This window comes from Bufo bufo, chromosome 9 (assembly GCF_905171765.1).
Source record: "Bufo bufo chromosome 9, aBufBuf1.1, whole genome shotgun sequence".
NCBI lineage: Eukaryota > Metazoa > Chordata > Amphibia > Anura > Bufonidae > Bufo > Bufo bufo.
The window spans coordinates 183,789,204-183,813,033 of NC_053397.1; the positions used below are offsets into that span (position 1 = coordinate 183,789,204).

A 23,830-nucleotide genomic window follows, 5' to 3' on the forward strand; every position below is an offset into this window, starting at 1 on the left:
ATGTTCTCTCATACGGGTACTCCGTTTTTTCCCCCCCAAACACACCAAAGACATACTGTAAGGCGCTGCCCAAGATGCAATCGCAGGCGCATGGGCAAGAAGGAAGACGGTGAGGATGCTTGGCTCTGTCATTGAAGGGGGAGGCTTCGAGGGGCTAGGCTCACCCCTCAGTGCACTTAAGTTTTATTAGCATATAGAATCTAAGTCTAAGTTCACAAATTTGAACAGGAGAGGGGTCGCTTCACTCAGCAGGGGCGACCCTGCAAGGTAGTATTCCTGGTTCAATTGGGTTGATCCTGCTGACATATGTTCACTAAAGTGCTTATGACAAGGCTGAGGCCAGACAGGGGGGGTTGCCATGAGGACAAAGGCTTTCTTAAAGGGAACCTGTCACCAGGATTTTGTGCATAGAGCTGGGGACATGGACTGCTAGATGGCCGCTAGCACATCCGCAATACCCAGTCCCCATAGCTCTCTGCGCTTTTATTGTGTTAAAAAAACGTTTTGATCCATATGCAAATGAACCTGATATGAGTCCTGTGTCCGGAGAGGAGTCCAGTGGAAAGGAGCCCAGCACCGCCCCGCGTCCTCCGAATCTCCTCCTTGCTGGCTGACGTCACAGAGCTGGAGCGCCGAAATCTCGCGATGGCATCAGCACAGGGAACGAACTACGCATGCGTTAGCTCGCGCATCGCGAGCTTTCGGCGCTCCAGCTCTGTGACGTCAGCCAGCAAAAAGGAGATTCGGAGGATGCAGGGCGGTGCTGGGCTCCTTTCCGCTGGACTCATCTCCGGACACAGGACTTATATCAGGTTAATTTGCATATGGATCAAAACGTTTTTTTAACACAATAAAAGCACACAGAGCTATGGGGACTGGGTTTTGCGGATGTGCTAGCGGCCATCTAGCAGCCCATGTCCCCAGCTCTATACACAAAATCCTGGTGACAGGTTCCCTTTAAAAGGGCATCTGTCAGCAGTTCTGTCCCTATGACACTGGCTGACCTGTTACATGTGCACTTGGCAGCTGAAGGCATCTGTGTTGGTCCCATGTTCATATGTGTCCGCATTGCTGAGAGAAATGATGCTTTAATATATGCAAATGAGCCTCTAGAAGCAACGGGGGCGTTGCTGTTACACCTAGAGGCTCAGCTCTCTCTGCAACTGCTGCGCCCTCTGCTCTTTGATTGACAGGGCCAGGCAGGTGTGATGACATTTCCATTCCCTGATTCTGACACTCTGGCACGGACATAAGCATGTAGATAGCACGCGGTGTGCTGTCCAAATTTTTTCCGGCCCCAATGAAATTAATGGATCCACAAAAAACGCGGATCGGATGCAGAACAAAAACAGAGCCGTGTGCATGAGACCTTAGTGTTAATACAGCCCTGCCCCGGTTTTGTCGAATGTACTTCCATTTTCTGACAGTAAAAATGGCCGCTCTGCAGCGTACATGGATAACGTATGGGACTACTGAATATGCATAGCCGAGCTCTGCGGGGTCTGATGACCAATAAAACTGGTGAAGTCTTCATACGGCTGGTCTGCATGTGAGCAATGTATCTCCTCCCGAGGCTGAATTTAGACAACCTCTTCCAGGCCTGAAATCAATCCTCCTCCTCGGCTCAGGCCGGGCATTTTTAATAGAGCTTTCCAAACCGGGAACATAAATCCACGCTTTCTGCAAATGCAATCTCCTTCGGCAAAACATCTTCCAGGGCGTCACCGTATCTGCAGCCCGTATGTGACCAAAATGAGGGGCCTGGCGGATACATGAAAGAGCAATAAATCTGGAGCGCGGCTACGATCTGTTCTTCTCCAACCCCATGTGTCATCTTTTATCTTCCCCATGATATTGTGCTCTCCATCATCCACCTGACTGAAGAACAAAAGGCGTGTTCAGCATGAGGTCTACAGAAAATTCCTGTAAGACGACGAGAGGTTGGCCTGTGTGGGCCACTGCTCTAATGACCATGTGAGGTCATGTCACAAAGGCTGGTGGTTCTTCTCTCCACGAGCCCCATAGCAGCTACATGCACTGCTTTATAGTACGTGCACCTTTGGTTTCTGGGCAAGCTGACAAGCTAGACCACAACCACCATGTCCACTATCGCCGATTTCATAAGGGTTGTCATCCAATATTTTAATAATAGCTCTACGTATCTCGGCAGTTTTGTTGTATGGCAAGTCAGGTACACTGGGTGACAAACCAACAATGGAAGATGTAGTGGCAGCTATATTGGTTGTCAACCAGGTAAAATTAGGAAACGACTCAATAAAACCCATACCGACTTTGCAGAAGAGCTCCGGATGTTGAGGTCTGTCTAGTTGTAATCGCCAGTAGATTTGGCGCTTACGCACACAAGCCATATCACAGCTCTGTACAACATTCAAGTTCTATAGAGCTGCAATGCCGAACCAACAAAGGTGCTGAGGCCACCTCTGATTTCAGAGCTTTCTGTAAGATTTACACGTAGAATGACAAAAACAAAAAACAACTGTGGCAAGAGCGAAAGGTTCAAATTTTTTTAAAAGTTTGATTCCGGAAGAAAATCGATTATACCTGGATCAAATACTCTCGAACACTCTCCAGCTTATATTTTTTCTGGAAAGACTCTAGGACAGGCATCCTCAAACTGCGGCCCTCCAGCTGTTGTAAAACTACAACTCCCACAATGCCCTGCTTTAGGCCGATACCTGTAGGGTGTTCAGGCATGCTGGGAGTTGTAGTTTTGCAACAGCTGGAGGATGCCTGCTCTAGGACCTGAGAGAGACTTGGGCTACTTTCACATCTGCGTTTTCCTTTCCGCTATTGAGATCCGTCATAGGGTCTCAATAGTGGGGGGGAAACGCTTCCGGTTTGTCCCTATTCATTGTCAATGGGGACAAAACTGAACTGAAGGGAACGGAGTGCTCCAGAATGCATTACGTTCCCATGACGCACACAAAATGGCTGAAAGCGTTTTCGAGTGCGTCCAGGGATGCGGAGCAAGATGGATCCGTCATGACTCACAATGTAAGTCAGCGGAGACGGATCCGTTTTCTCTCACACTAAAGTAAACGGATCCGTCCCCCTTTGACTTAGGGCTCATGCACACGAACATATTTTCTTTCCGCTTCCGTTCCGTTTTTTTTTTTGCAGACCGTATGTGGAACCCTCTGTATTTCATGGATCCATACTGTACAAATGCTATGCCCAGCCCATATTGCTCATGCGTTTGGTGATTAATAAGTTAATGTTTGTTCCTGCAAAAAACGGATCGCATACGGATATGTTTTGTGGAATAACGGAACGGAAGAGGACTTAAATCGCTGAGAAAAAAACCAAGATACGGAACAACGGACCTGTGAAAAACGGACCGCAAAACAACAACGGTCGTGTGCATGAGCCCTTACAATGGTTCTAGAGACGGATCAGTCTTGGTTATTTTAGAGATAATACAAACGGATCCGTTCATACTGGATGCAGCCGGTTGTATTATCGTGACGGAGGCGTTTTTGCTGATCCATGACGGATCCAGCAAAAACGCAGATGTGAAAGTAGCCTGAGAAAGAGACGCAGAGAGCCTAGTATGCTTCTCTGGATTGTAAGGTACTTGTGCGAGTGCCCTGAGGAAGTGACTGCACAACACAAGCAGGGTTTTGGTGTGTGCTATCCTATTGGGCTGTATTTAAATTTTTACTTGGCTTTTTTGTACTATTAGGCCTCATACACACGACCGTTTTTCGGGTCCGCATTTTAGCGGCTCGGGTGCAGACCCATTCACTTTAATGGGGCCGCAAAAGATGCAGACAGCACTCCGCGTGCTATCCGCATCCGCTGCTCCGTTCCGAGGCCCCCGCAAAAAAAAAATATAACATGTCCTATTCTTGTCCGTTTTGCGGACAAGAATAGGCATTTCTACAATGGGCCGCCCGTTCCGTTCCCCAAAAAAACAGCACGGTCGTGTGCATGTAGCCTTATTGTACTGTTATATGCATTTAAATATTGCTTTGGGGGCTGAGGCTGCACTTATATTATTAACATATTCATAGTATTTTTACACCGTTGAGGATGCCATCATTTATGCATTTTACTTTGTTTATGTGTCTGTTCATTTTTACGATATATATCTTTTAATATGAATTATTCAATAAATACATTTTTATTACACCGGCAGAGTACTTTATTATATATTTTTTGGGGTTTATATCCATGGGATTTGCCAAAAAAGGCCAATAGGTGGGGATCTCGAGAGCGGGGGCCCAGTCTCGCAGCCACTGTGAATGTAGTGGTGGCAGTGCACGTGACACTGACTCCATTCTCTTCTATGGAAGTTCTGAAAATAGCCGAGCACACGTATGCAGCGCTATATAGAGGCATTCGTACAGCGGCACTCCTGCCGTCCTCAGCGCAGGGCCAGAGGGAATCCTTGGGCAGCCGTACAGGCTCCAACCATGCGCACAGGCTACTTCCACACTGGCATTTTGGTTTCCGTTCAGGGCTCTCACACGCGGTCCAAAACGGATTAGTTTTGCCCTAATGCATTCTGAATGGATAAGGATCCGCTCAGAATCCCTCAGTTAAGTCTCCATTTCGCTTGCAGCGTTTTGGTGTCCGTCTGACGAAACTGAGCCAAACAGATCCATCCTGGCACACAATGTAGAACGGATCCGTTTTTTTCTGGCACAATAGAAAACGGATCCGTCCTCCGATGACTTTCAATCGTGTTCAGGACGGATCCGTCTTGGCTATGTTAAAGATAATACAAACTGATCAGTTCTGAACGGAGGCAGGCGGTTGTATTATCGGTGTGGATCCGTCTGTGCAGATCCATGACGGATCCTCACCAAACGCGAGTGTGAAAGTAGCCCAAGGCCCCTTTCACACGAACGTGACGGATTAGGTCCGGATGTGTTCAGGGAAACTCGCACCATTTTGCAAGCAAGTTCAATCAGTTTTGTCTGCGATTGCGTTCAGCTGTTTCCATTTTTTCCGCGCGGGTGCAATGCGTTTTGATGCGTTTCACGCGCGTGATAAAAAAAAACTGAAGGTTTACAAACATCTCCTAGCAACCGTCAGTGAAAAATGCATCGCACCCGCACTTGCTTGCGGATGCAATGCGTTTTTCACACAGCCCCATTCACTTCTATGGGGCCAGGGCTGCGTGAAATACGCACAATATAGAGCATGCTGCGATTTTCACGAAACGCAGAACTGATGCGTGAAAAACATCGCTCGTGTACACAGAACTATTGAAATCAATGGGTCAGGATTCAGTGCGGGCGCTATGCGTTCACGTCACGCATTGCACCCGCGCGGAAAACTCGCTCGTGTGAAAGGGGCCTAACAGTAGTGTGTGTGCATGAGCCCCAATGAATAAACCGTATACTAACTGAAATACTGAAAAAATGCTAATCGAATCCTTTGCATAAAGTCTGGTTATGAATAGGTTTACGTAATGTGTACATGGGGGGGGCTGGGGGGGGGGGGGAAACCGTAACGTCTTGGTAACTTGTAGAAGACACCCAGGGAATGTGACGGGTAAACACAATGGTGGGCCATTCACATACATGCACGTCCTCCATTCACTGTTAGTGGAATAAAGCTGGAGGGAACAGAAGGGGTGGGGGTTGGGGCACAGCACGAGGAGGTATGAGGCCTGCCGAATGTTTAGACACAAACTCTGAAAGTAACATAAACCATAAACAGTGTATTCTTCACCCTAAAGCTAATTAAACTGAAAGAGCAAACATTTTTGAAAAATAAAAAAATAAAAAGTCAGAAATCTCTATTTTCCATCTCATCTAAAGGGAAGATAATCCCTTAATTGTTTCATTGTTGTAAATAGTGTCAAGCCGAATTAGCTTAGAGGGGTCAGGAGCAACTCAGGAGGACGCACAGTGTCCCTATTAAAAAGGTTACACGGTGATCCATTCAAACAGATTGTCTGCAGCGGGTCGGGGGGGGGGGTCAGTGTCTATTCGCCGGACCTACCTCGCGACTAATTAATAACTGACACTTCACTTAAAAGCTTCCAAAAAACTGGACGCTCAGTGCCAATAAAGAGCGGGACCAATCAGTGCAAATTCTGGAAACTTTCCCCCCCCCCCCCCCCCCTCGATGGCAATTTTCTTCTACACCGCGCGTTTTCACACCAGGGTCTGAGTGCGTCCACGATTTTATTCCGGGATTAAACTCCAGCAGTATGGCATGGCTTCTCCTCGTACCCTCCCCCACTGAGAGTTCACATGTAACAGGTTAAATATCGCCATCTCCCTGTGTGATCATACATAATACCGTATATTTATACTGACGCATTTGTATGCACTATATGTTACATGGAAAACGCTAACGGTACCTGCACACGAATGGAGATTTTAAAAAATTGGCAAGGTTTTTTTGTGCGGATTTCTTTCCTTTTCCGCACCAGATCCACAACAAAAACCGCAGCTGTTACTTAGTTTTACTTGTTTTTATGCAGATTTTCCATTAAAAAGGGTGAAAAAATAAAAAGTGTACGTTAGATTTGTCTAATCTCATACACTTTTGCTGATACTGCATTATGCTGCCGTTTTTCCGCACGTAAATCAGTGCAGCGTAAAATCCGTACCGTGTGCAGGCCCCCTAAAGATGGCATTTACATGTTCAAAGACAGATAATGCCTCTCTCAGACCCTACCAATCAAACGTTTTATATGTCTCTAAGGCTACATGCACACGACCGGTGCGTGTTTTGCGATCCGCAAAACACGGATGGCGTCCGTGCGCGTTCCGCAATTAGCGGAACGGCACGGACAGCCTTTAATATAACTGCCTATTCTTGTCCGCAAAGCGCGGACAAGAATAGGACAGGTTATATTTTTTGGGCGGACCACGGAACGGAGCAACGGATGCGGACAGCACACGGAGTGCTGTCCGCATCTTTTGCAGCCCCATTGAAGTGAATGGGTCCGCATCCAAGCCATGCGGCTTGGATGCGGACCAAATCAACGGCCGTGTGCATGAGGCCTAAAGCCTATATTAGACAGATCAGCAAGCGATTGTCGGGAGGGAAGCGTTCCTTCCCAGCAATTGCTTGCTATCTAGCGGAGGAGACCGCTGCTATTACAGGCAGCGATTTTTGCCGCAGCATGGAAAGGAGCGATCGCTATGCCATCGCTCGTCCCCATACTGTCCAGTGGTTTGCCGGCGGGAGATCGCTATTAGACAGCACGATCTGCCGCCAGCTTAAAAGTCAGACTTGCCCGATGAATGAGTGTTTGCTCGTTCATCAGTGGCATTAATACAAGATGATCATATGAACGCTCGTTAGCGATTATCATCAGAAATTTCGGCCAGTGTAATACAGCCTTAAGACATATAAAATGTTTTTTGATAACTCTAACCATTTAGGGAACTGCTTTGGACCGGAGACACAAAGTCCATCGCGGACAGGGAAATCTACAATCCAAGAAAAAAAATTGGGAATTGAGTCAGCACAACCTGTATATAGGTGCAGATCACTATGGCGAAATACATATACAAACGGAGAATACAAATGTGATCGCACTCTATATCCAGCATTCTGCCCTGCCTCCATGCTGGATGAGACATTGGTGTACATTTTGGCCAAAGCGCAATAAGCCACTCACCGCGTCAAGGTCGTCTCACTTGAGTGGTCCCTAACACTAGCTCCTACCTGTTCATGGGCCATGACAGCCACACAAAATCCAGGGAATGCAGGTCAGCATGCACGCCAAGCAAATCTACAATCCAACATTATGTCCTGGTCACCTCTAAGGCCCCTTTCACACACGTGAGTTTTCCGCACGGGTGCAATGCGTGAAGTGAACGCATGGCACCTGCACTGAATCCGGACCCATTCATTTCAATAGGTCTGTGTACATGAGCGTTTTTTTTTGTTTCACTGAACGCACCCTGACACAATCCGTATCGTTGGTGTGAAGGAGGCCTAAGGCGTCTACATTTCCACAGAAAGCTACAGAAGAAAAAAAACATATGCACCTAGATTTTGGAGTAAATTGCGCTAAAAAGTGGTGCAGTTTGGTACATCTATGTTTAGAGACAACTAATCATACAAACCGCACTCCCAAGAGCGTGCTAGGTAGAACATATGTCCATCTTACCAACCTATGGACGCTCTAACAAGAGGGCACACACTATATGTATTTTGGCCACTTGTCACAGGTCACTGAGCCACCGGACACTCTGACCTTGCGTCCTGCAGACTTCTGCCATGTGCTGGTTGGCCAGAACCCTCAACGTGGCCAACTCTTAACCTCATGTCCACGGGCGCCTGACAGGAACAAGTGAAACATAAAAACAATAGCTGTACACGTAATTATCGGGTGCCTAAAATAACTCTAAAACGCAGATTTTTGGGCAAAACTTCTCTTTTGATCAATTCAGATTACAAACAGCTGCCTCAGACTTCCTGCCCCGAAAATAAAATCTCCTGCTGAGCGGGAACTAAGTGTAAACATGTGTCCTGACAGGACCAGGAAACCTTGCTGCCTGAGCAGAAGTCAGTCAGGAGTCTACGTCAAGAACAGACATCTTCTTCAAGAGCTTTGAAGTGCAAAGAGATATTCCACATGAAACCAAACGAGAGCCCGGCCTGCCACCTCCAATTCCTTCCCAAGCAGAAAGATCATTGTTCTGTGTCCTCCAGCATTGCCAAACCTGCAACCGTTAGCTCCAGTTGTCCTTATCTTATCCTCCATGAAGGACACTTCTGCTGCGCTTCACTCGTACAATTGGCAAACACAGAAGGGACTTCGGGTCCGTATAGATTTTTGCCCATAGAGAAGGCTGATCAATGAAATAGCAAGTCGATAGTAGGCGCTCTTTAAAGGGCATCTGTCAGCAGATTTGTTCCCAGGACACCGGCGCTCGGCAGCTGAAGGCATCTGTGTTGGTCCCATGTTCATATGTGTCCGCATTACTGAGAAATGCCTCTAGGAGCAACGGGGGCGTTGTCATTACTCCCAGAAGCCTAGCTTTCTCTGCAACTGCCGCGTCCTCTGCTCTTTATGGACAGGGCCAGGCGTGATCATGTTTACACTGCCTGGTCCTGTCCATCAAAGTGGAGGGGGCGCGGCAGTTGCAGAGAGAGCAGAGCCTCTAGGTGTAATGACAACGCCCCCGTTGCTCCTAGAGGTTCATTTGCATACACTAAAACATGATTTTTCTCAGCAATGCGGGCGCATATGAACATGGGACCAACACAGATGCCTGCGCACATGTAACAGGTCAGCCAGGTACAAAACTGCTGACAGATGCCCTTTAAGTATGGCAGTGGAATCAAAATCAGTTTTGACTGAAGTTGAGAGAAATAATCATAATCAAAAGCAATCCAAAAAGTGATGCCTAAAGCAGCAAATTTCCAGGCGTGTCGGATACCCGACCTAAATCAGAAAGCGGACACGGACAGCGTGGTGTGGGTGGTCAGAGTCTGTGTTACTCGAGGCAGAAATGGAGAGGCTTTATACAAATCTAAGCAGAGACACTCGGAGAGAGAGAAGACTAAAACACAGTTATGAGAAGATGTGGAAGTGCATGAGACGCAGACCGCTCGCTCGGGCATCATAATAATATGTAAAAAATAAAAATGTGCAGCCGCAATTTATTGGGTATAATCGTGTTTATGGAAGGTAGACCTTCATCAGGTGAGGATATGGCGCTCACCTGGTTCAGGAGAACCAAGATTACCAGATTGACCCAACAGCCCATCTCTTGATCCCAGTAATACAGGCTGCAGGGGGTATCGCTACCCGTACCAAGCTATTGGCATCCATACCTAGCAGATGCCACAGAAATAGCACGCACCATAAGCACTCAGGCATATAAATGTCTTTTCAAACCAATGTGACCTTGCACATACTTCATGGCTACTTGAGTTCAACTCTTAGGAACACGATTAACTCTCAAACACACATTATTATTATTACCACCAAGGAAATGATCGACATTAAAGGGGTATTCCGGCTGATAAACGTTATCCCCAAACCACAGGACTTGTTAACTATTAGATCAGTGGGGGTACTACCACTCGGACCCCCACCAATCACGAGAATAGGTACACACAGAGTACTGGGAGCCCCCCAAAATGAATGAAAGGTCAGGCATCTACACAATAGGTACGTTCAGGCAAATATTTGATCAATGGGGTCTGACCACTGGCACCCCCACTAAACCTGAGAATGGGGGTCCCGATTTCCTTATATGAAGTGGAGGTCATGCATGAGCGCCACTGCTCCATTCTTTCTACATGGGACTGCCTGAGATAGCCAAGCACTGTAGTCTGCTATTTCTGGCAGTCCCATGGCGAATGAATGGAGCGGCAGTGTGCATGCCTGACAACTACTCCATTTATTTGGGGGAATCTGGACCCCTTGTTCTCAGGACCCTAACCTATCAGATGCTCCTCTGAATGGGGGATAATTAGTAAGGGGCAATATATTTCTGGGCCTTCTATCCCCGACAGAATACAAAACCAAATCTCTAAATCTGACCGACAGGGCATGCTGGGAGTTGTAGTTTTGCAACTGCTAGAGAGCTGTATTTCACATCAAGGTTCCCTTTTTAATATGTGATATACCAGATCATGTCACATTAATGAAAACCTTATGTTTTAAAGACGTATTCATCCTATGTCAAGTGAATGTGTATCGCAGTCCTAGGACCGGCTTCTCCCACTTCGGTTCAGGTGAAAGTTCAGTAAAGACAAGTTCTCACAGCATTGCAAGAAACTGCCTCTGCTGGGCCTTCACTGTCATTATGGGCAAGGTACACTTTAATTTATAGACGCTGATGAAGCTATGCCAATGTCTAAAAATATCCAGCATATTATTACCCTGTATACAATGAAAGAGGCCCAGCCGTGGTGGAGATCTTCAGTTGTGGGCTACATGCAATTTTGCAACCAGGTTTTTGTATAACTCTAATGCAGGGATGGCCAAGCCGCGGCTCTCCAGCTGTTGTAAAACTACAACTCCCACCATGCCCTGCTGTAGGCAGTCCTGGGAGTTGTAGTTTTCCAACAGCTGGAGAGCCTCAGGTTGGCCATCCCTGCTCTAATGCATCCAAAATAAAACATTTGTGCACACAGCCTTGAGTAAAAACATCTAACCTCCTTGTCTATCCAGCCCCTGTGCAGACCTGCATATCTCCATGGTTACAGACTACAAACAAACCCTGTGTAGTCTGATCATGCAGTCCTGTGTTGCCTCCTATGTGCCCCGTCTCCTTGCTTTTCATGGTTTACATTGCGGCTCAGAAATGATCTTCAAGAATCTTGGAAAGTTTATCAACATGTGAACCCACCAGAAATGGTCATCTTCTGTATAACTGGGAAATCCGCAGATCACTCAGGCCAATATGGTGGCTTGGATTGTCCCAACCGACCTACCTGACCACTGGAAGGCTAATTCGGCTAGTTACTTGGCTGCCATTCAGGAGAGTTAGGTGTAGGAACCCACCTATTTGGGGTGGATTTACAAGGTCCGATATTCGGGCAGATTATTGGGAACGATTTACACGTCCTGATTAGGGATGAGCGAATCGACTTCTGATGAAACATCCAAAGTCAATTTGCATAAAACTTTGTTCCAATACTGTACAGAGCAGGAGCTCCGTATAGTATTAGAATGTATTGGCTCCGATGAGCCAAAGTTATTGCTTCGCGAAGTCTCGCGAGACTTCTGGTAATAACTTCATAAATTAATTTGTACTGTAAAAAACAATTTCCCGGGTTTGGTTCCAAGTGGTACAGTATTAGAACGAAGTTTTATGCGAATCGACTTCGGATGTTTCATCAGAAGTCGATTCACTCATCCCTAGTCAGGACCGACCAACCAGCTAAGGGTCCATTCACACGTCCGTATTCCTGTCTCCCCTTTATTCATTCCGCAGTCCCACAAAAAAGATAGAGCATGTCCTATTCTTGTGGACAAGAATAGGTATTTCTATCATAGTGCCAGCCATGTGCAGTCCGCAAAATGCAGAAAACACGCGGCCAGTATCTGCAATCTGCGGACCACAAAACACTTACGGACGTGTGAATGGATCCTTATGTGTATAGGGGCCTCCTGACTCCCCTAACACAAATGTCTGAGGCGATGAGGATGGGGCTGTTGGATTTCAACATGCCCAATCCTTAAGTCATTTGGGAGAGGTCACCATCAGAGGTACCTGGCAGCAGTTTTCTCCTCTCTCCCCATCCAGAACACATGCATGCTTGACTGAGCTGAATGCGCATGCACATGTACAGGAGGATCGGGAAGAGGCCTTTTGCTGACAAGAGATCTTGTGTGTATGGCCGGCCTATACTGGTGATCACCATCTGGCCTAGTCCCCCTGTGTACACTCAGACAGCTATAAAGGATGGTTGAAGAATGACCGCACCTCGTGCAGGTAGGTACCACGGCTCAGTTGCTTGGTTACCAGCTATCTGCAAAATGCTGTTCGCAAGCCGCACATGAAGCTGGAGCCTGAGCTGAAACCAAATACTTAGGAAATGACTCATGGTACATGGGGGTCTCTCCCCCCGCCGGCATTCCCGATTAGTCATGACACGAAATACTGTGCACAGCAGCTAGCGCATTTCGTTCAGAAATCACAGCAAGCCCATACTATATGAGTGTACATACCTATGCGGAGGTATGCATATATCATACATTCACACACTATATAAATACATACCGGTAAATTCATAGTGGTAAGTGAGCCAGCAATAAATACAATCAAACTGTGGGATCCACTTACTGTCGGCACAAATGTTCCTCTATTCTGGACTATGAAAGGTCATAGATAGAGATCTACAAACCACATACAACCTACAGAACGTATCCGCATTCTCCTAACTGGGAACTTCTTAAAGGGGTTTTCTGAGATTTTAATACTGATGACCTGTCCTCTGGATAGGTCATCAGTATCCGATCGGTGGGGCCCAACACCCGGGACCTCCGACGATCAGCTGTTTGAGAAGGGAGCGGTGCTCCTGCCTTCTCTCTGCTTTTCTTAGGCCGAGTGACGTCACTTCATGTGTCATGTGGCCTAGGAGCAGCTCAGTCCCATAGAAGTGAATGGGGCTGAGCTGCAATACCAAGCACAGTCGCTGTACCAGGGGTAGGCGACCTCCGGCACTCCAGCTGTTGTGAAACTACAACTCCCAGCATGCATACTTGCTCTGCTCTTCTAAGATCCCGCATAGAAATGAATGGAGGCCAACCGCGCAAGCGTGTTGTGCTCTCCTTTCCTTTGCAGGCTAGGTGAAGGGTCCAAGAGGTGGGGCAAGCTTCTATCAGACATTGGGGGCATATCGTAGCAATATGCCCCCAATGTATGGGATGGGACAATCCCTTTAAGTCAGTAGAGTCCATTGGGCACGGATGGTGTCTGTCGTGTGACACAAAAACCATGAAGCAGTTCTGGACCCAACAGCCTAAGGTGACCACCCTTGTGTCGTCATCTCATCTGGGTCCAGCGCATCTCATCTGTGCTTGCAAATACCGTTCCATCTGGTTTCTATCACTGGAGGCCCATCATTGACCACCCTATGAAGCATGTGCGCTACAGGTAGGGAAGAATGCATCCTTTGCCTGAAAATCAAGTTCTTGTAAGACCTCAGCCGAGATGATCACGTCAGAAGGAACAAAGCCCCTCGGCTATTAGCGCACAATACATTAAATACGCCCAGTGGGCTCCATGACGGGCTCCCCGCTGTCTTGTTAGGAGCGGAGCGGATCAAAATTGGCGTTTCCATGGTGACATCTGTCAGCCGCAGATCCGTTCCTTCACTGTCAGGTACAATAACATGGGGAAATCGCTTTAGGCACCACGCTTATGTCTGCAATGTGAGTAAACAGCAAGAAGACACACATGGACGGGGAATACGCTAGGATTATTCACAACGCCTGTAGGACACATATCTGCAGAACCTATTTACTGGAATAAACCCAAGCTTCGTGGCACTCACAGAACCATGAAATGCCTGCGTTGGTCCATGAAAAAATAAGTTATATTTTTCTTTCTATTTTTTTTACAAAAATGATCAATGGCTTCCAAACATTTAGCTATAGAATAAGTTAAGGCCGCTTTAGGGTACGACCACGCATTGAGTTTTCCTGATGCAGTTTTGGAAGCCAAAATCAGGAGTGGATCATAAAAAGGTGAGAAAGTCTACAGGACAGACACGACTTTTTTGGAATTCACTCCTCATTTTGGCTTCCAAAACTGCATGCAGAAACCTGACTGTGTGGTCGTACCCTTACCCAGGGCAATTATCAGGGAGGAACTTTCCTAAGAAGGCTTATTCCTGATGACTGCCCTGTGTATAGGTGTCGCCAATCACCCCATGAATGGCCAAATGTTTGTTCACTGGGTGAAAGTATTGCTGGTGCGGACACCAAAAATCAGTTTGTGGGCAGCAGGTTGTGCTGTCTGAACGGTGATCTGCTGCTCAGAAACAATGGACGTGGGTGGGGATGAGTGATCACTCTAGCTGTGCTGCCTCTACCCTTTGGTCCCCAGGCTGTTTACATCCAGCCATGGACATGGTCACATGCACCGATCCAGCCAATGACTGGTTTCAGGGGTCATGTGCTGCTTGTGGCCACATCTATGGTGAAGCCAGTCATTGGCTGGAGCGGTGCAGGTGACCATGTCCATGTCCAGCCGGATGTAAACAGCCCGGGGATCGGAAGATGGAGACAGTGGAGGCAGAGGGGATGATCGGAGTGGCGGGGAGCAGGTAAGTATGAATCTTCTGTATCAGGGGGCAGGCTGCGAGCACTTGATAAAAAAAAATATTTACAGGAAAAAACATTTAAGGCATGATTACACTGCCGAGGATTGGGGCAATTATGAGGACCGTCCCGAGAATTAACCTGTGTAAAGGTGCGGCCGGTCCCCAACGAATGAGCAAATGATTGTTTGTTGGATGAGCGCATCTTTTATGCCGCACATAAAATCAGTACTTGCTGGCAGCAGATTGCCGTGTGTGAACAGGGATCTGCTGCTGTAAAAAGTAATCTGTATGGGGAGGAATGATCGCAGTAGCAATCGTAGGCTCCTATACAGAGAGGATGACTGCTGCATGTAAACACAGCTCTGCTCTTTGTTTAATTGTCGGAACCAAACAGTTTGTTCCCTAAAATTGCCCGCCAGGGGGCCCGTGTACATACACCTTAGAAATCTGTCAGCCGAACACTTGCCTGACTATCCCCCCATATACTTGCATGACTAGCTTGGCCAAACGTGCATGTGTCCTCAATGGAGAGAGGGAAATAAGGCAGAGTTCATATATGCACTGTGATCTCCGGCAGTCTGTCTTGGCGGAGGAATAGACAGCCGGAGTTCACTTTATCCGGCATATAAGCCGGCTTTCAGATGGGCAAAAAAAGCCAGCAGATATGCCGTATACTCCGCTGTAACAGACTGCAGGAATTTCTACTTTCACACTCGCGTTTTGTGCGGATCCGTCACAGACGGATCTCTTCAGATATTACAACAGTCTGCATCCATTCAGAACAGATCAGTTTGTATTATCTTTAACATAGCCAAGACAGATCCCTCTTTAACACCATTGAAAGTCAATGGAGGACGGATCTGTTTTCTATGGTGCCAGATTTAGAATGCATCAGTTTGCCTCCGATCAGTCTCCATTCCGCTTTGGAGGCGGACACCAAAACACTGCCTGCAGCGTTTTGGTGTCCGTCTGATGAAACTGAGCCAAACGGGTCCGTCCTGACACACAATGTAAGTCAATGGGGACGGATCCGTTTGGCTCAGTTTAATCAGACGAACACCAAAACGCTGCAGGCAGTGTTTTGGTGTCCGCCTCCAAAGCGGAATGGAGACAGAACTGAGCCAAACCGATGCATTCTGAGTGGATCCTTTTCCATTCAGAATGCATTAAGGGCAAAACTGATCTATTTTGGACCGCGTGTGAGATCCCTGAACGGATCTCACAAACGGAAACCAAAAGACATTAATGGTGTCAGACATCTCAGGTGACGTCTTAGGCTACTTTCACACTGGCGTTTTGGCTTTCCGTTTGTGAGATCCGTTCAGGGATCTCACACGCGGTCCAAAATAGATCAGTTTTGCCCTTAATGCATTCAGTTTGGCTCCGTTCCATCTCCATTCCACTTCTGAGGCGGACACCAAAACACTGCCTGCAGCGTTTTGGTGTCCGTCTGATGAACCTGAGCCAAACGACTTCTATGACACAATCTGGCACATTAGAAAACGGATCCGTCCTCCATTGACTTTCGATGGTGTTCAAGACGAATCCGTTTTGGCTATGTTAAAGATAATACAAACGGATCCGTTCTGAGCGGATGCATGCGGTTGTATTATCTGAACGGATCCGTCTGTGCAGATCCATGACGGATCCTCACCAAACGCGAGTGTGAAAGTAGCCTTATCTCAGCCGAGTATAAAAATATCAAAGGTTGGTGGATGTTGAAGTCCAACAACCTGATCCTTCTCTCCCCCGATACCTGCCGCCAACAGACAGCTGGGAGACCCCCCAGGCCCGTGAGATGATCGGCAGGGTTGGCAAACAATACAATGAGTATGGCGAGACCAGGGAGTCAAGAAGACATTTCAAGTAGAGTTTTTTTTTTGTTTTTTTTCAGCTGAAGAAAATCTCTGGTAATCAAGGACTCTATCAAACACCTCAATTCCAGGCTTCCTGACCCCTGTGGGGGTTACCTTGGATGCATGATAAGTAGAGATGAGCAAACTTCTGTTTTAAGTTCGGCGTCTAAAGTTCGGCTTCCGGTTAGCGGAGGATCCCGATATGGATTCCGAATTCCGTTGTGGTCCGTGGTAGCGGAATCAATAATGGTCATTATTGATTCCGCTACCACGGACCACAACGGAATTCGGAATCCATATCGGGATTCTCCGCCAACTGGAAGCCGAACTTTAGACGCCGAACTTAAAACAGAAGTTCGCTCATCTCTAATGATAAGGCATCTATCTGCAGTCACATCTGCCTTGGAGATAGACGCCAATCTTCACCACCTAAGACCGCTAGTACTGTCTGGAGTACTGTGTGACCTGCTCCTCTCCCAGGTGTCATGCTTACAGTAACATAGGGGGTCATTTATTAAGACCGGCGTTTTAGACTCCGGTCTTAAAACAGGCGTAGAAAATGACAAATGAGACAGGTCTGCCGGCCTGCCCCCTTTCCCCTTCCACTTTTTTTAGACGTGGTGTCAGCGGCAAAAAGTCACAGATTGTGGCGCAAAGGCAATCTGTGCCAGAAATAAGCCCAATATAGGGGGATTTTTATTTGTGATCAAAAAATGACCCCCATAGTTTGTACGGCTAAAAAAGTCGTCCATCCGGTTCAGCCCATTATCCTGGTCCTATATCAACCCTAGATATAAATGGCTTTTGTCCCGTAATCTACAGACAGGAAAAAACACGACAGTTGTCATCCTGAACTGTTAGCCAGACGGCACTACATATGTCATACCCTGACACGCTCTCTGCCACTAAAGTGCTGGATGTGTGTGGAAATTTGCTCCCGTCTACTGCAGTCCCAATGTCAGAAAACGTATTGTTAGGCTACTTTCACACTTGCGTTTTTCTTTTCCGGCATAGAGTTCCGTCCTAGGGGCTCAATACCGGAAAAGAACTGGTCAGTTTTACCCCCATGCATTCTGAATGGAGAGCAATCTGCTCAGGATGCATCGGGATGTCTTCCGTTCAGTCTTTATGACTTTTCAGGACGGAGATAATACCGCAGCATGCTGCGGTTTTATCTCCGTCCAAAATTCCGGAACACTTGCCTGAATGCCCGGCATTTTTTCCCATTGAAATGCATTAATGCCGGATCCGGCCCCCGAGTGTTTCGGCAAAACGGATCCGGCATTGCGGTCTGCGCATGCTCCGACCGCAAATAAGTGTGAATAAAAATGAATGCTGGATCCGTTTTTATGGATGACACCAGAGAGACGGATCCGGCATTTCAATGCATTTGTCAGGTGGATCAGGATCCATCAGTTTGCAGTTCTGGCGACGGAAATGCCTGCCGGATTCCCTTTGTCGCAAGTGTGAAAGTAGCCTTATCCAGATCAACCTACCAGCATGTCATGGATGACTTATACACAAAAACGGATAGAACTGTGAATTGGTTGCACGATCTGGACGATCCCTCTTTGTTAGCAGGATCCATCAAGGAGACTCGTGTACAGTGCCTGGCTATCTGGCAGCTCCATAGACTTTAGGGTCCATTCACACATCCGTAGTTTTGGGTCCACATCCGTTCTACAATTTTGCGGAACGGGCGCGGACCCGTTTGTTTCAATGGGGCCGCAAAAGATGTGGACAGCACACCATGAACGGGATCCCCGTTCTTTGGATCGGTGGAGGTCCCAGCAGCCGGACTCCCACCAATCAGACACTTGTCACCTAAGCTGTAATGTAGGGGCAACCTCTAGAGTAAATGCCGGTGATATGGTACCTGGGTCTGGTAATGGTATGGTGCCACTCCTGGTGCCACTAGGGTCTAATACTTGTCTGCAGCCACATGCAGGGCGACCAGGACCCGCTGGTTGGGACACACCAGTAAACTGAGGCCAGGGACTGATGAGAGTGATCATGAATATATTTCACCGCTATATAGGCAATGGAAAAAGAATGTAACACTCACGACTGTCCAGGAAGCTCAGATATAAGGAGCTGTATGATGCAGTCTCCATAATATACTTATACCCTATATGCTTGCACTATATAAGAAAAAGAGGAAAAAATGTAAAACGGTATTAAGTATATACAGGGAGGCCCCAGAGGCTTCACACGCAGCAATAATTTATCACTGCAAAGAAATTTCCCTCGTGTGGCGTTTCCAGTTTGCTGAATTCTTGTCATCAGAATTGCTTCACATTCCTGAAATACCGGCTCGTTATCACCAGTACTTAGAGGGACCTATCAAGGACTTGGCCTACCCTACAGATCAGCAGAAAAGATTCTCCAGAAGCCGAGTAATAAGAAGACGTCGCGTTAGTCTGGGTCATGGGACATGAATGAAGTGTGGTTATGGCCTCCTACTCCTTATCTTGGTCATCTTTATCAAGCTCAAAAATGGAGGCTGAGATGTTCCTCACTGAAGAATGCAAACTAGGTCGCCATAATCATACGGTAAATCGTAAGTCTACATGTCCGTCTCAGCGGGGGGCAAGACTCATCTCTGACAGAGTGGATAGGACTGGACAGGAGAGATCCAGCCGCTAGAAAACCTACAGTAAAGGGTCTGTAGGCCCAAAGGCATCCATTTATCACCACATCCTGTTGTGATGATCAGAAACCTGATGTCTATGGGCTGTTTACACAGAGGCCACAAGGTAACCCAAGATATGCGGAAACCTTAGAACCGCGATGAGCTCCAGCAGCTGGAGTCAAACCCTCATCTGTACAAATCTACAGCCCCCTAAGAGGCCAAAATGCGCACTAGTCAGAAAACCCACGGGCGAGACTTTGGATGGCCGGGCTCTCGTTCAGCTGATTGCCATTCCTCCCGACCACCTCATATATATATGCCTTAGGCTACATGCACACGACCGTGGTGTGTTTTGCGGTCCGCAAATCGGGGATCCGCAAAACACGGATGGCGTCCGTGCGCGTTCCGCAATTTGCGGAACGGCACAGACAGCCTTTAATATAACTGCCTATTCTTGTCCGCAAAGCGCGGACAAGAATAGGACAGGTTATATTTTTTTTGCGGACCACGGAACGGAGCAACGGATGCGGAAAGCACATGGAGTGCTGTCCGCATCTTTTGCGGCACCATTGATGTGAAGGGGTCCGCATCCGAGCCGCCAAAACTGCGGACCAGAGGCACAGAAGCTACAGTGATGCCGTGCCCACAATGGGCATCGCAGTGCGCATGCCCCGGCCCAGCGAGGGAGAGCGCAGGCACGGGATCTCGCCTGGAGAGAAGGAGAATGCAAGGGAAGAGAGCGGCGGGCAGAGGCTGGGGTGGGGATATGAGCAAAAGAGGCAGAGCAGCCTGGGCTCCAACCAAGTGAACGCCGCCCCTGGGCACTTGAAAGCCCTCATTTACATACGACTAAAAGTCCGTTTTTGCCTCGGGTGAACTTCACAAGAACACAACAAAGGTACCATCTGAATCATCTACAGTTATGTTACAGCGCTATGTAAGCGGTCTAGAAGGTCAAAATGTGGGGACAGACTCCCTTTAAAAAAAAATCAGTACAGAATCCTCGTGTTTATTTTTCAGTGCGAACAAAATGCACTTTTTTTTCGTCCGGATTTTGCCAGGTCTTTTTTTAACCAATGGGTGTTCAGTTCAGTTGAGATTTCTGAAGCGGATCTGCGCCCAAAAAACTCGTGGAATACGCATGGACTGACATGGAGCTGTTTTTTTTTTCTGCTTCCTATTTATTTCAATGGGAGATTTAGCGCCGATTCTGCCCCAAGACAGGGCACGCTACCTCTTTTTTCCCAAAAAAAAAAAAAAAAAGCAAGTGCTGCTTCCCATTGAAATGATTGTGAGGCTGTTTTGATGCAGAAACACTCCAAAATCAGTGTCAAAAAACGTAGGGCTCACCCAAATTGAGGTCCGCAAATGCATGGGCACCGGCTGTAGGACCGCCGCATGCGGACGCAGGACCCATTCACTCGAATGGGGTCCACGATCCGCACCGCAAAAGAGTACTGCATGAGCTACGTAGTGTTTCCGTGTCTCCGTCCCGCACCGCTCCTTCCGGATTGCGGACCCATTCAAGTAAACGGGTCTGCATCCGTGATATGGTGCACAGACGGCCGGTGCCTGTATATTGCTGACCCGCTGTTTGCGTGCCGCAATACGGTCTCGGCCAGGAACGGTCGTCTGCATGAGCCCTTAGTGTAAACTGGCCCTTTTTTTTGGCAGTGGTCTAATTTCCGGTTTACATCGATGATCTAAACTGCAGCTTCCAGCATAAAACAGGATGTAAAAGCAAAGCAACAAAGAGGACAGAAATCGTAAAGCGCGGAGCGAGCCGCATTCACACGTCTGGCGTTAGGACAGAACCCGGGTGAATCCATTTACAGTCCGGTTTCCCCCCCCCCCCCCTTTCCTTCTCTTACGCCTTATCCGATGGAGGAGGGGAGGCTGGGAGCTGAGCAGATGTCTTGGGAAGGGCAGGCGGCGGTGTGCGCAGACTCCCAGCACTGGGGATGATGCCACATCTCCTCCACACATTGCAATGAGCACTGGGGGTCTCAGCTCAGGCCAGGACGTGAGAGGATGGCACAGGGGGCACCAGATCTACCCAGGAGCCCAATGACACCTGTAATCCAATTCTTTCTGCGCTAAGACTGAAATAAACACGTTTTCCATGACGAGAGGCTGTGGCGCTGACGCCGGGGAAACGTTAACCCTTTATCAGCCAGCATAGCTTTTTTTCCAAATTAATATCGTCAACCCTATGAAATTAAATTGACATAAATCCTGACAAATCCACGCAGCTACAAGGGCACTACACAGGCACAACCGTGGAATATTAGAAGGGCACAGGGGGGAGAACGATCAGCGTCTAGGCACCGCACTGACTGGCATGCTGGTATTCTATGGCACGCCACACACTGTTCAGTTGCAGGGTTTGTGACCCGGATGCCGCAGAAGGAGAATCTGGCAGACCGGGGAGGACTGTGCCAGTGTGTGCCATGTGGATGGGATGGCAGCACCGACAGCAGCGTAGCATGTGCCGAGGAGCCAGCAGACAAATGGGAGTCTGAATGGTCCCCAGTATAGACAGGGGGCAGATTACCAATCGCTTGGTGTGCGGCTGGCAGGGCAGTGGGTGAGGAGGGTGACAGAGACGTCGTGTACTGTGGTGCATACAACACCGCACAGTCGTGGAGGACACAAGGCTAGACTATAGGCTAAAGGCCCGGATGGCAGCGATACCAGGGTAAGGTCATGCAGGGCAGGTATTTAGGCCTGGAGAGCAGCTCAGTGACAGCAGTGTGCGCCATGCAGACAGGAGTGTAGAGCTGTAGTGTTGTGTCAGTGGGCAAGTATAGTGACAGCAGTGTGCGCCATGCAGACAGGAGTGTAGAGCTGTAGTGTTGTGTCAGTGGGCAAGTATAGTGACAGCAGTGTGGGTATACAGTGTAATGCAGTGACAGCGATGTGGGGGGCGTGCGGTGCAGTGACAGCGATGTGGGGGGCACGGGGCCTTCAGTTCAGTGACAGCAGTGTTGGGGGTCGTGGAGTGCAGTGACAGCGATGTGAGGGGGGGCAGGGGGCCTTCAGTGCAGTGACAGCGATGTGGGGGGGGGGGCAGGGGGCCTTCAGTGCAGTGACAGCGATGTGGGGGGGGGGGCAGGGGGCCTTCAGTGCAGTGACAGCGATGTGGGGGGGGGCAGGGGGCCTTCAGTGCAGTGACAGCGATGTGGGGGGGGGGGGGCAGGGGGCCTTCAGTGCAGTGACAGCGATGTTGGGGCATGCGGTGCAGTGACAGCGATGTGGGGGGCAGGGGGCCTCCGGTGCAGTGACAGCAGTGCGGGGGGCCTCCGGTGCAGTGACAGCAGTGCGGGGGGCCTCCGGTGCAGTGACAGCAGTGCGGGGGGCCTCCGGTGCAGTGACAGCGATGTGGGGGCAGGGGGCCTTCAGTGCAGTGACAGCAGTGTAGGGGGTCGTGGAGTGACAGTGATGTGGGGGGCAGGGGGCCTTCAGTGCAGTGACAGCAGTGTGGGGACATTCCATACTGTGTCTCTCCAGTGCCAGTGAGTGCAGTGACAGCAGTGCAGGGGGCCTTTAGTGCAGTGACAGCTATGTGTGGGGGGGGGCATGCGGTGCAGTGACAGCAGTGCAGGGGAATTTGGTGCAGTTACAGCTGAATTCGGCATGCAGTGCAGTGTCTCTCTAGGTGCAGTGAGCACTGTGACAGCAGCATGGGGGGGGGGGGGGGGGGGTTCCATACAGTGCAGTGTCTCTCCGGTGACAGCAGAGGGGGGCACTCGGTGCAGTGTGCGGCTCTCACCTCCTTCAGCTGCTCCAGCTCCTGCCGCACCGTCTCGGACTCCAGCTCCAGCTCGTCATACTGCTGCTTCAGCTGCTGCTTCTCGTCCAGCACCACCAGCCCGTACTCGGCCGCCTGGATCTTCTCCCGGGTGGTCTCCCCCAGCTCCCTGAACAGCCTCCTAATCTCAGAGCGGAGCCAGTCTGAGCCGGACTGCATGACCAGCTTGTCATACTCGTCCTCATCCATGAGGAGAGCCATCCCTGGGTGGGGTGCAGGGCTCACTTCAGTCATCAAAACGTCGGGGTTCCTTCCCTGCACCCCAAACCTTATGCCCGTATTGTCCCCCGCATCCTGCGCCCGGCGCTCGCCGCAGACACTGGCAGGAATGCGAGCCTAACCCTTCTGACTGGGAGTACGAAGCGGGGAGCGTCTGCCAACTGCGCCGAAGAATCCACGGTGAAAGTGAAAACGCCAATAAGGAGGGACGGGCTGGAATGTGCTGCAAGAAGGATACTTGGTAGACGTTCCCTACCTGTCAGCCAAGGGCAAGACGCATGCTCAGTAGTGACACGGCGCGGGAAGGCGTCCACGACTACGGGCAAGGCGCATGGGATCTGGAAGATCAAAGCCAAAGGGAAGCGGCAGCTCGTCCGTCCCTGCTGAGATAGAGGGGGGAAGAGCTGTTACTTTAGAAGACCTGTCCGCAGCAGGACATCTAGACCCGTGCCAAGGTCTTTCATGACTAAACTGGCAGATCTGTGACATGGGGGTCATTAGAAAGACGTTACCTCTTTTTATTTTATTTTTTACTTAAAAACTCTCAAAAAAGAGATTGTCGGTACTATATAATGTCTGATT

At 48.9% G+C, this 23,830-nt stretch overlaps 1 protein-coding gene across 3 annotated transcripts in view; it reads right to left on the reverse strand.

Moving 5' to 3' along the window:
• BICD2 (BICD cargo adaptor 2) overlaps nt 1-23,390 on the reverse strand; it is a 115,161-nt gene extending 91,771 nt beyond the window's left edge. For all 3 annotated transcript variants that reach the window (XM_040407698.1, XM_040407697.1, XM_040407696.1), the window contains exon 1: nt 22,991-23,390. In XM_040407698.1, coding sequence (XP_040263632.1) covers nt 22,991-23,263 — 273 coding nt within the window. In that variant the 5' untranslated portion in view covers nt 23,264-23,390. The remainder of the gene's footprint in view (nt 1-22,990) is intronic.
• Nucleotides 23,391-23,830: the final 440 nt, after the last annotated feature.